Here is a 13070-nt window from a genome sequence, read left to right on the forward strand (position 1 = left end):
GTCCACGGGTGTAAAAAGGTTGAAGAACACTGCTTTAATGCACATTATTTACTACAAGTGCTATTTTATGGATGGGACCTGTATTAATAATTTACACATGTAAACTAACTTAACCACATATTAAAACAGTCATGTTCTTTACTCCTTTCAAGGGTATACAGTGCTATGCAATATACTGTGAGAGCTTGCATTTCATCCTAATGATCTCAGATTCCGTAAGATAAAATGCTAACTTAAATTTATTATATTTAAGTCTGAAGCAGCCAATTAAGAGTAGAACAAAATGCTGAAAACTGCACTGCAGATAGCAGAATGAGACTCTCTTACTTTGGAGAATAGTGCATCTCATGATTAGTTTTGTATAGTCAAAATATTTTATCTAATTAAATCAGACACTTCAGCTTGATTTGACAATTTTATACTTTTCTTTAGTGCCTCACAATAAAAACTGCAGGAAAAAAGCAGAACACACTTGGAAACATATTTTTATGTTGTAACTCTGAACTCTTGTAATTCTTAAAAATTTAACAGAGAAACATTTACAATCTGTATAATCTTCTTTTTATGAAAAACAGTATTTCAGCTTGGGGGAGGCAGAATGTCCACCATAGTAAAATATTGTGTGCAAGAGTATTTTCCTCTATATATTTTTTTCCATTTAAACTTTCAGAATTCTTAAAGGGAAATAAGATCTTTGTACAGGCCAGCGCGGGGGGCTTGCTGCTGACGTCCGCGCTCCTGGCCTGTGCGCCGCTGGCGAGGGAGGGTTACACGCTGGACCACCAGGACATTAAGCGAATAGGGTATGGATATTTAGGTTAGGTAGGGAACACTTACAGGTCATGGACCTGGGGGGGGGGGTCGCCGCGTGAGCGGACTGCCGGGCACGATGGACCCCTGGTCTGACCCGGCAGAGGCAATTCTTATGTTCTTATGTACACCACGTTGAATGTCTATATAGAAATATAGTACATCAACATTTTAAATAATTAGATGTACTGTTTGCAATGTGTTTTATTACACTCTTACTATTACATTGAATATAAAATACCATATATACTCAAATATAAACTGACCGAATATAAACCGAGGTAACTATTTCCCCCCAAAAAGAAGGAAAAAACGTTGACTCGAATATAAACTGGGGGATTAATATTCAAGTGCCCTGTCAGGCTCTGCACCCTTTCCCCCCTCCCTTTCTGCCCTGCCGGTTCTCTGTACCATGTCCCCACTCTATCCCCCTCCCTCCTTGCCCTGTACCCTCTCCCTGCCTCTGCCGTAAGACCCGGTGGTCCAGCAGTAGACCAGGACAGGAGGGATCCATCCTGCCTCTTGTCCCAGCCAACTGTGAGAACTTTTACCTCCCTCCCACCTCCCCACGTATATATACATATACTATTTTCCAGTTTAAAAGTATCTGAATTTTTATTTTAAATGTGGGTGTATTTTAATATGATTTGCTTGTATAAATTAAAATTCACTATATCTATTCAAAACATCAGCCAGCTGTGTCAAAATGTTTCATGCACACGTTCATTTTTAAAATGGATGTATACTTGCCACACAGTGGCGTATCAAGGGCGGGGAGGGGGGCAATCCACCCAGGGTGCACGCCCCAAGGGGGTGCACAGCTGGCCACCTTCCAGTGTTCTCCCTAGGCTGGCAAACTGCGGCTCTTTAGCCACTTGAGTGCCACCACCGCCATAGGGAACAGGCCGGCGCCCAGTTCTCCCTGCTCTTCCCTGCGGGGCCGACCAATTCTGACATTAGAGAGGACGTTCTGGGCCAGCCAATTGCTGCCTGGCTGGCCCTGAATGTCCTCTCCGACATTAGAATTGATGTCGGACGGTGAGAGTTGGTTGGCCCCGCGGGGAAGAGAAGCAGGGCGAACTCAGCGCCGGCCTGTTCCCAATGTCGGCAGTGGCAGCCTATTCCCCAGGGGCGGTGGCAGCATTTTCCCAATGGCTGTGGCATGGGGGAGGGGAGGGCAGGGAGACAGAAAGAAAAGGGGGGACAGGGAGCCAGAAAGAAAGAAAGGGGGCAGAGTGAAACAAAGAAAAAGAAAAAAATGGGGCACGGAGAGAGAGAGAGAGAGAGAGAGAGAAAGACAGACATAGAGAAAGAAAGGTGGCATGGAGAGAGAAAGAAAGAAGGGGGCAGGGTAAAAGAAAGAAAGAAATGGGGCACAGAGAGAGAGAAAGACATACAGAAAGAAAGGGGGCTTGGAGAGAGAAAGAAAGAAAGGGCAGGATGAAACAAAGAAAGAAATGGAGCACGGAGAGAGAGAGAGAGAGAAAGACAGACATACAGAAAGAAAGGGGGCATGGAGAAAGAAAGAAGGGGGCAGGGTGAAAGAAAGAAAAAGTTTGGGGAGGGAATGAGGTCTGGAGGAGAGGAACCATACAGGAGGCTGAAAGAAGGGAAGAAATATTGGATGCACAGTCAGAAGAATAAAGTGCAACCAGAGACTGATGAAATTACCAAACAAAGGTAGGAAAAATGATTTTATTTTCAATTTAATGATCAAAATGTGTCCGTTTTGAGAATTTATATATGCTGTCTATATTTTGCACTATGGCCCCCTTTTACTAAACCGCAATAGCGGTTTTTAGCGCAGGGAGCCTATAAGCGTCGAGAGCAGCATGGGGCAATCAGCGCAGCTCCCTACGCTAGAAACCGCTATCGCAGTTTAGTAAAAAGGGAGGGGGTATATTTGTCAATTTTTGTATAAAGTCATCTACCTTGACCTCTTTGAAAACCCGCGGAATATAAATGATAATTAACATTTTCTCTGCGTACAGTGTGCTTTGTGTTTTTAAAAATTTTATTGTTGGTAGATCATTTTGACTTGGCCACGAAGGTAAGGGGGAGGGAGGGAGGGAAGCTGCTGAAAGATCTAGTAATTCTTTCAGGCTTATCTGTGCAGGGAATTATTTTTGTAAAATCATGTTTTGTTATGTGACTGGCATTATTTAGACTTTAATTTCTATGAATGAATAGAATGAAAATGATATAAAATTACTTGCTTGTTTTTATGTGCGTGTGCTGAAGGAAAGTGGAGAGAGAGTGGGCTGAGGACGCTGAAGGGAAATTGGGAAGAGAGAGTGGGGAGAAGGCGCTGATTTATTAATTGACAATTGTACAGAATATTGTTTCTTTTTATCCTTTAATATAATAAGTTCAATATAAAACAATTCAAGGCTTGTGTGGATGGAATCAGGTGGTTTGCGGGGATGGGGACCGAGCTGACTGGGAGGGGAAGGAGACAAATGTTTTCCCCCTGTCATTCTCTAGGCTCTGCCATGAATCGATTTTGACTACGTGCGGACGTGCGAGGTGTCAGTCGGGTTGATGTAGCCATTGTAGCGCAAGCAGGCACGGGGTATGGCTTTCAAAAAAAATCTTAATCGTTGTACTGCTGATTTTGGCTCTTTTGACTAATGAGTTTGCCTACCACTGCCCTAGGGCCTTTTAGCTGGGCATAATTTAGATGATTGCACGGCTGCCATCTATTGCGAATCCTGCAGCTGCTCAACATTAAAAAAAAACAACAACCAACCCCTGCCTCTCACCGGCTTGGCGATTTTCCACCTTAGCCCGTAGCGAACTCATGCTTTCGGGCTTTAAGGCGTGCGTGGCAGCTTCCCTTCTCTTCCCTCCAAAACCGGAAGTTACGTTCCGGGGAGGGGGGGGGAGGGAGAAAAGAAGTCGGCACGCACACGTTCCAGCCCTGGAGCATGAGTTCGCTAGGGCTAAGGTCTGCGACGGAGGGAAGCTAAGGGAGACAGGTCAACGATGGAGGGAAGTTAAAACTTGTCTTGCTGCTCTTCCGTGCTTCGGGCCTTCCTGGCTGCCAGGTCCTGCCTACTTTCTGTTTCCATGAAGGCAGGACCCGGCAACGAGGAAGGCCCGAAGCAAGGAAGAGCAGCAAGAGGTCAGCGATGGAGTGAAGCTTGCGACTCCACCGATGGGAAGAGAAATGCTGCTGCACCCAAGGGAGGAGGGGGGAAGAGAAATGCTGTTGCTGCACCCAAGGGAGGGAGGGGGAAGAGAGATGCTGCTGCTGCACCCAATTGGAAGGGCATAATCGAAAGGGACGTCTAAGTCCGTTTTTGTCCAAGTCGCCCAAAGTAAAAATAAGCCTAGGACACATTTTCGAAAAATACATCCCAAATTGTTTTACTTTTGAAAATCGTCTAATTATACATCCTGCAGATCTGATCGTCCAAGTTGCTAAATCATCCATCTTTATACCACATTTTCATCCAACTTTTCGTCCAAGTCAAAAACGCCTAGAACAAGCCCTTCTGGGCATGGGAGGGGTCTGCAAAGTGATGGACTGAACAGCCAGACATGGCATCTAAATAATCAGGTATCTTACAGGGCACTGCTGTGAACTTCACAAAAAGGGTGCCATGTCTTCTCCTTACTACAGCTCCCTTATAGGTCATGGTGGGCCCCCCAAAACACTAACATTACTGTTTAGGTGCTGGAGAACTTCCCATATGTTTTCCAGTTATCACCAGCGGTTTTGTTAGCTGGGAGCAAACTCCAACTCCCAGCTCTGCCTGCTTTCGCATGTTCCTCACTGCCAGTGCCCCTCGAAACAGGGTTTCCTTCTTGTGAGAATCCTCATGAGACTTCCCCAGCACTGCCGCGTTGAGAGCAGGGCACGGTGGAGTAACGACTTCCGGAGATGAAAGAGATGTTTCCAAGTCCAGCTCCTCGGCTTCTCCTCCAGCCAAGAAGGCAGCAGACACACCTCTGGACCCTTCATGGAACCTCAAAGTTGTGGCGAACTCCAGAATAGAGCGTTGGCCAGGGGAAGACGTTCTAACCATCAAGGGCACAGAGTGAACACCACCTTTCCGTTTAGTGTGTGGCATAACGATCAGGTAAGAATTAGCTTGTGAACTCTGCCTCGCTCAGTCGGAGACACCGTCACTTGTCCGCCACCATCTACCACTTTTATTCTTGAAAAAAGTTTGACTAAAGTACAGTAGAAGCCTTTCATGGTGAAAGTAAGTTTCTTAACAGAAGACTCAAGCCTGATGTAAAGAAGTAGACCATCTCATAATGTCAGAGATCAACACACTAAAAAATGAATTACAAGTATTTTTCAATCTAACTTTAAAGTGAGATAATATAGTAAAGAATTTGTGTTAGGAGGAATAAAGCACGACTAGATAGAAACAAAAAAAGAATGGTATAATAAACCTGAAGAGTAATGAAGAGTATCTTAAATAGAATCTAGCAAGTTATAGGGAGCCAGCATTCAGCTTGAAAAAGGGCAAGACGTGATCAAATTTCTTCGTGCCAAGAAATATTTTAATGGATGTGTTCTGAGTCAGTTGAAGTTACAGTAGTCTTGGTGTCCTAGACTACTGTAACATCATTTATCTAGGCGCCTTCAAGAAAATCACCAGGAAACTGAGACTGGTCCAAAATACTGCCATCCGCCTTATCTTTGGCCTGAAGAAATGGGAACACATATCCCCTTTCTACAACAAGTTGCACTGGTTGCCATTCGAATCCAGAGTTCTATTTAAGTTTTCTTGCATCTGCTACAAAACCGTATCTGGTATGTCACCAGCCTATCTTTACCCCCACTTCAACCTGAACTATAATAAGAAGAGCTCCCGCAGATCAACTTTGTTCGCTTTTCCCTCACTGAAATCGTGCCATCTTAAAAGATTCTTCGAACGAACCTTCTCTTTTCAAGCGGCCAAACTAAATTCATGGCTCGCCCAAATCATACTTGACTGCTCTTCATACCCCCCCTTCAGAAAAAAAGCTCAAAACTCTACTTTTTAACGGACCAAATCCCTAACTCTCCCCTCTTCCGCCATAACGTTTCCCCTTCTCCACCTTAGAAAACAGATCAAACCCTTCTTTGCAACAGACCTATCCCTTAACGCCCCTTCCCCCATCTCACCCCCCCTCTCCTCTTCCTCTTTTTTCCGCCCCCCCCTTTTTTTCCCAGCTAATATGCTGGGTTCCCCCCCTCTCTTAAACTTAATTGTATCCTACTACAGCACACTCTGTATGTACCCGTATTTGGCCCTTCCCTCACCTAATTTGTTATTGTAAACGAGTCTGACTCTACGATTGCTTTGTTATGTTTCCTCTTTTTCTAATCGCACTGTATGTAATTCATCTATCTGTTGTGAACCGCCTTGAACTCCCTGGGTATGGCGGTATACAAAATAAAATATTATTATTATTAATATTATTATTCACAATCAGGCCTACAGTATTCCCGGTAAGTCTATAATGTCCCTGATAAGAAACATTACTGAATATCCACACTTCTGAAATTTTGGTTTAAAAGTTAATTAAATGTAGCAAATAGTTATAATTAATGGTAATGATATCAACAGTTATGACAATAAACCATATAAGCTCTAATGCTTTTATGGCACTAATGATAAAATAATGAAAAAGGGTACCTTAACAGCGATTATAATTGTCTGGTTAATTCCAAAATGTTCTTGTGAATTTACTTCCATTGCCGAGATTCCTGTCAGGGATCCAGATATGAGAAAGCCTTTCTCATCAACCTGTACAGCAGGAGTTTTATCCGGGCTGTCTATTATACGATAGCTTAGAGAAGCCAAGCCATCCCTAGAAGGAAAAACAGTATATCTTATTTTGCTTTATACTCATATTTTATTGCATTTTAAAAAGTATAACTTGCTTTATCTACAATCCTAGGCGATTTACATAAATCACAAGCATAATTCATAAGAAAAAACAAAAAATCAAACACAGTTAATCAAATTGAAACACTCAAAATAAAGCATTTAAATAACCCAACAATTAGTCAAAGTGAAAACATACATGAACATTCTAGGATGAAAAACAATCTCAAAATATACATCATCAGCGTTAATATCAAAGCTAAATAATACAAAAACAATATATGTATTAATGTCTGGAGAAAGACGTAGTGTTGTTAATTACCAGCCTGGGCTTCCTGGTAAAATTCATTAAACAATCGCTAAAATGAAATTATGCTTTTTACTGCTTCCTGAATGTAGTTAATTGACTAAATGGATCTTCATTTTGCTGATGAGTTCCATATTGTAGGGCCTGATGCTGAGCAAATTTGTGCATGGGATTTGTTTAACAGACAAATTCGTGACTTCAATCTGCATTTATATATTCTTATATTTTTTATTTATTTTTTTTCATTTATTCATTTAGATTATTATATAATATTTTGTATTAGAAATGTTACTTTTCCCTCTTCTTTTCTATTTACATGGAGTTCTTTTCATAACTTTGAATTTTATTACGAACCGCTTTGATCCTTTTTTGGCTGTATAAAGATTTCAGTAAACAAACATAAAAAAGATGGAAAGACAGAGATGTAATAAATATATCTTTCAAATACTTCTGAAGTTTTCCAGTAGACCTAGCCTCTGATTCCTGACCTACCCTATTCAGCAGGCTTAGGATAGTTTCCCAGGAAGTAAAAGTAGGCTAGAGGCCATGTTCAATAATCTACCCTCAAGAACAAATGCAGGATAAGATTCGGGGGGGGGGGGGGGGGGGGGAGGGAGGGGGGGTTATGTATTCTTTTTTTTTTTAGTTCAATAATTTTTTATTGAGTATTTTTTAAAAAATACAGGAAGCAGTTCAAATACATAAAATCAAAATAAAGCTTTCTGTATAAAGAACCTGCAAATCTATATTCAACTATAGAAGAACATAACAATGAGAAAAGGTTCCTACTATTAGAACTGCATTTGAAGAATATATAAGAAAAAAGTGAGGGAGAACAACAAAAAGAAAGAAGGAGAAAGGAAAAGGAAAGAAAAGGAAGACAGGAGTGTCTACGAAGCAGAACGTACATAGGTATCCAGGAATGACCAAGGTGATTTGTTAAGCTTCAAGTTCATGGGGGTTCTGGATGCATTTTTTTCTCATATGCATAGGATTCAAATCTATGATACATACACAGAGAGTTCCACCAAAAGGTATAATCTAATAACGAAGATGATTTCCAATTTTTTTAGAATGTGCATGAGAGCAGTCACAAACATGGCATCAATGAGTTTAGAAGGACAATTTGATTGTGCAAAGCAGGGATGTTGAGAGCGAAGGATTACAATGTCCATAGAGATCTCTTCCGAGCAGTTAGTAATAGATTGTATGGTGATCCAAATGCGAGTCCAAAAGGAGCAGACCAGCGTACAATGAAAAAGCATGTGATCAAGAGTTCCCACTTCTTTTAAACAGTTCCAGCAAACAGAGTCTTGTTTTAAGTTGGCTTTCCACATGCGAATTGGAGTCCATACTGCATGCTACATAATAAAGAACATTGATTGTGAGACTCTAGAAGATAAAAGTGGTCGATTTGTTGAAGACCAGAAAAGTTCCCAATCGATGTCAGAGAGAGGAGTAGTGAGTATAGTTTCCCAGTGTTTCATAGAGTGGGGTGAAAAAGTGAAAGAGTGATCTCTTAAAATACTATAGAAAAGAGATATCGCCTTGCCTTTTAGTAGAGACAGTACAGACCAATGACGAATAGTATGAATGGAAGTCATGAAGTCAAAGCATATATGCACAGAAAACAGTACTTCAGTGAGTGAGAGCCATTGTGAGTAAACAGAAGGAGGCAGCGAGTATGTAGAGCAAATTTCATCAAAAGGAACAGACACAGTTGGAGTATACAATTGATGGGCAAACCATAGACCTGCCCGCTGCCATCGTTTCCATGAGAGGGATTTGCCATGGTTTTGGATTCTAGAATTATTCCAGAGGGACATGAGTGGACTATCATAAACTGAGATCTCGGCCAATTTATCTAGAAGATGAAGAGCATGTTGCGTTGAACTCAACAAAGAGTACCTTCTCAAGTGTCTAGGTTTTGACACCGTTAGTAGGCAGGAGGTGTGTAAAGGCATGCATAGATAGCACTCCATTTCAAACCAGGTAGGAGGATCTTGGAGAGAGGAATCAGTGAGCCAGTAAGCACCATATTTAGCTAGTGAAGCAATATAATAATGATAGAAATCCGGAAAGTTAAGACCACCGTTAATCTTAGAGGCTTTCAGCTTGGCGAGAGCGATTCGAGGTTTTTTCTTGTTCCAAATGAATTCAGATAGCTTCCTATTTAGCCATTGAAAAAATGGCTTCCGGCATAGGAGAGGAAGCATAGAGAGAATGTAATTGATTTGAGGAGCCAAAGTCATTTTGATGGATGTTGTTCTACCCCACCAGGATAAAAAAAGCGGGGACCATCGAGATGTAGTATTTAGAACTATATTTTTGACTTTGGATATGTATTGACTTTGAATATATATTATGTATTCTATAAACGGTGCTGCTCCAAGTTGCAAGACATTTTTCAAATATCACTTAGGGCTAGTTTCACAAAGTAAATCGATTGTGTAGCGATCGGTTTGCGACCCCTTTGCGACCAGATTTCCCTCCTGCACTGCACTATTCACTAACGCCTCTCATGCAAATTAGTAAAACCCCATGCAAAATAGCCAAGCAATTGATTCACTAACAATTGATTGGCTATTTTGAATCAGGTTTTACTATTGGCAAACCCGACTGCTGCAGACCTGTCAGTAACTGAGTTACCGACGGGTCTGCAGGTTTTTTGACAGGCCTGCCTGTATTTGTTATTCTTTTTTTTTTCCATGGCACAGATATTTTACATGTGTTACACAAGCAAAATATCTGCCCCATTAAAAAAAAAAAATGAAAAGACAGGCAGGCCTGTCAAAAAACGGCCAAGAACCCCCCCCCCCCCCCCGATAAACACGATGCCCCCCGGTGACCCACAAATAGCAGGAGGGATGCCCAATCCCTCCTGTCACCACCTGACGCTGCCTTCCCTGGATGCGCGAATATGGCAGGAGTGATGTCAACTCCCTTCTGCCACCAACTGAGTCACCTCTCCCCGAATGGCACGTGACTCACCCCCCTCACCAGCCCAGACGACCCCCACTCGGCCCACCACACACCTGACTGGTCAAAGTAATAGCCATTCAGGGACTTTCTTAGGCTTAGCCCTAAGGAAGTCCCTGATTGGCTCAGGTACCATAGGCCCATCCCAAGGGAGGAACCTGAGACGCCTGAGCCAATCAGGGCATTACATGATGCACCGGGGTGGGGCCTAAGTCCCACATTTGCAGTGCTTCATGCCGGAGCAGGAGGAGGAGAAGGATCAGGAGGACTTTGCGGTTCCTCTTCCTCCTGCTCCGGAAGACAGCGGTTTAGGCCTAAGGAACAGGAGGGACTGAGCACCCCTCCTTCTCCCAACTTTTAGGTACAAGGGAGGTGTCGGGTCAGGCTGGGTTGGGCCAGGCCTGTCCAGGGGTAGGCCGGTCCGGCCGGGGGCACGGTGGGCCGGTCGGGGGGTGGTGCGGTGGGCTGGCCAGGGGTGCAGTGGGCCTGCCAGTTGCAGTCATTTTGTGGCAGGAGGCAGTTGACATCCCTCCTGCCTTTTGTGGGGCATCGGCGCGGGGGAGTCATTTTTTAGAGGTTTGGGGAGGGAGGAGGTACTTCGGAAGGGCTTTTTATTATTATTATTATTTTTTTTTTTATATATAATATTTCTTTATTAAGCAAACCAGTACACACATAACATAACAGCGTAAAGGGACAACCGAGCAATTATTTTGTGTGTGTAATACAAGCAAACTATCTGCCCAATTAAAAATAAAATAAGCCGGCAGAAGCCCTGACAGCAGTGACAGGAGACTGCTTCTCCTGTCACTACAGTCAGGGTCTGCGCATGCTCCAGGATCGCTCTCAAGTGATTCTGGCCATGGGTGGGGGGCATGTCAATGATCGTCCCCATTTGCATGCAGGCCTTTAGTGAATTCGTCGGCCTGAATCTAGCACCCAATTCTGGACACAAGGATTTACACCAGAGGTCTCAAAGTCCCTCTTCGAAGGCCGAAATCCAGTCAGGTTTTCAGGATTTCCCCAATGAATCTGCTTTCAATGCATATTCATTGGGGAAATCCTGAAAACCCGACTGGATTGTGGCCCTCAAGGAAGGACTTTGAGTTCCCTGATTTACATTAACTGAAATCTGGTGTAAATCCTTGCACCTAAATTAAGCATAATCTCCCATATTCTATAACACTGCTTGCACTATCTTGCAATCCCCCGACCCACCCATATCTATCCTTTGCCCCTTTTTGGATCCAACTAGTACAGTGGCCACTTGTCGTATTAGTATTAATCCAGCCTTACAAATATCAATGAAACCACAGTTACAGAAATGGTCTGGATATTATGCTGTTAGTTCAACCGTATGCAATATTAGAAAGGATGCCTCAGCCCCACCACTCCACCGCAAAAATAAGTTTAACTCCCAGAGACCCAAATATAGAAAAAAACGTAAAAAAATGTTTTCGAACGTTCACATGTTGTTATAGGAGGCTTGTGATCCCTAAATCAGTGTTTTTTTTTTTATTTTGACATTTTAGTAACTTTTGGGGAGGATGTTGTAAAATTGCAACGCTGGGCCTGTAAGGTAGCAGAATTTCAATAGTGTCACTCTCTCTCTGAACACATGTAAGGAATAATTAAAAGTTTATTTGTACTTTACAGCTTATAAAGACCCACCTAAGTTTATGTATATACACAACAACAATAGTATAATAAAGAAAAAAGTAATTTTTATTATCAATTTAATACAAAAAATGAGTATCATATAAAAACGCAAATTTTTCCCTGTGAAGCGCCCATTGACTTCTATCAGCGGTAATCAAGAAATTTCGTGTTTTTGCACAAAAAATTTCATGTTAGCGCAAATACGGGTAAAAACGGCCACGCTATGAAATAGCACTTGTGCTATCTTCATAGCACGGTTTTGTGAATCGAGCCCTATATGTGCATGTTTTATTTGTTCATTTATTCAGTTATGGTAGTTCCAAAAACAGTTATTTTGCTCTGAAAAGCACAGGCGAACATTGCACTTCCTGCAAAGTGTGTTGGTATAGCCTTTTGCACAGTGTCGGCACCGTCCTCTATCGGCTTTGATGGGAAAATGTCCAATCATGTCCTTGCAAACTTCCTTTGGAGGGTGTGCATTTGACTTTTTGGCTGTCATGGCAGCTGAAGAACCTCCATCATCTGTAAACTGCCTCTTTTGGGAAGTCAAGGTGCCCCCTCTTGATGAAACTGGGCTTGCAGATGGTCGCCCTCGCTTTGACACTGACCCAGCCGTTCCGATCAGGATAAGAGAAGATGCCAACTGGGCCTGAAACATTCTCCTGTTTAGCATCTGTTTCTTTGGGATATCCAAAGCTTTGCAGTCCCTTTTGTACAGGAGCCAAGCATTGATCACAGCTAGGTTAATGGTGTGCCAGAAGAAGTAAAGGTACCAGCGGTAGGACTTCAGTGGAAACTTGTATTTTGCTGCAAATGAGTCTAACAAATCCACTCCGCCCATTAATTTGTTATAGGCAGCCACGATATAAGGCCTCTCAACTTCAACAAATCTTTTGGCAGTTTTGTCCCAGCGTTGAATCTTCTCCACTGGTTGTGGGCCAGCAAAGGAAGACACAAGTGTAACCTGTCTGTTGTCAAACCATTTCACAGCACAAATGTTGTGATTTGACTCCACTCTGACATCAAAGCTTCCTCTTCCCTTTTTCTTCAAGCTTTTCTCATCCTCAAGATTACAGTTTGGAAGGCGCACTTGTCTGGCTGTTCCTGTGTAATGAATTCCACAATCCAGCAGCCTAACTATCAATGGGATGCTGGTGAAAAAGTTGTCTGCATAGATCTTGTAGTTGTGACTATGTGGAAGTGTGGAAGCAAGTTTCATCACAACATCCCCTGATAGTCCAAGTTCAGATCTTGCCCGTATTCCATTCACACTGCCTTGGTACACATCAAAATCACAAAGTATACCAGAGATTCCAGTCCTTGCCCACAGCTTGAACCCCCATGGGTTTGGCTTGCCACGCATGTACTGTTTGATGCTGCTGAATTTCCCCCTGAAAGGGATCATCATTTCATCAACAGAGTTATGTTCTTCAGGGACCACTTTTAGGCATTTCTCTCTGAAAGCATCAAGCCATGGTCTGAGT

General features: G+C 42.6%; 1 protein-coding gene across 1 annotated transcript in view; it reads right to left on the minus strand.

Moving 5' to 3' along the window:
* The window catches only part of NUP210 (nucleoporin 210), a 199431-nt gene that overhangs the window by 41433 nt on the left and 144928 nt on the right, over positions 1 to 13070 (minus strand). Inside the window, exon 30 of the mRNA XM_033925716.1 lies at positions 6450 to 6624. Within this exon, the coding sequence (XP_033781607.1) occupies positions 6450 to 6624 (175 nt within the window). The remainder of the gene's footprint in view (positions 1 to 6449; positions 6625 to 13070) is intronic.

The sequence above is a fragment of the Geotrypetes seraphini genome, chromosome 17, assembly GCF_902459505.1.
Source record: "Geotrypetes seraphini chromosome 17, aGeoSer1.1, whole genome shotgun sequence".
Classification (NCBI taxonomy): Eukaryota; Metazoa; Chordata; class Amphibia; order Gymnophiona; family Dermophiidae; genus Geotrypetes; species Geotrypetes seraphini.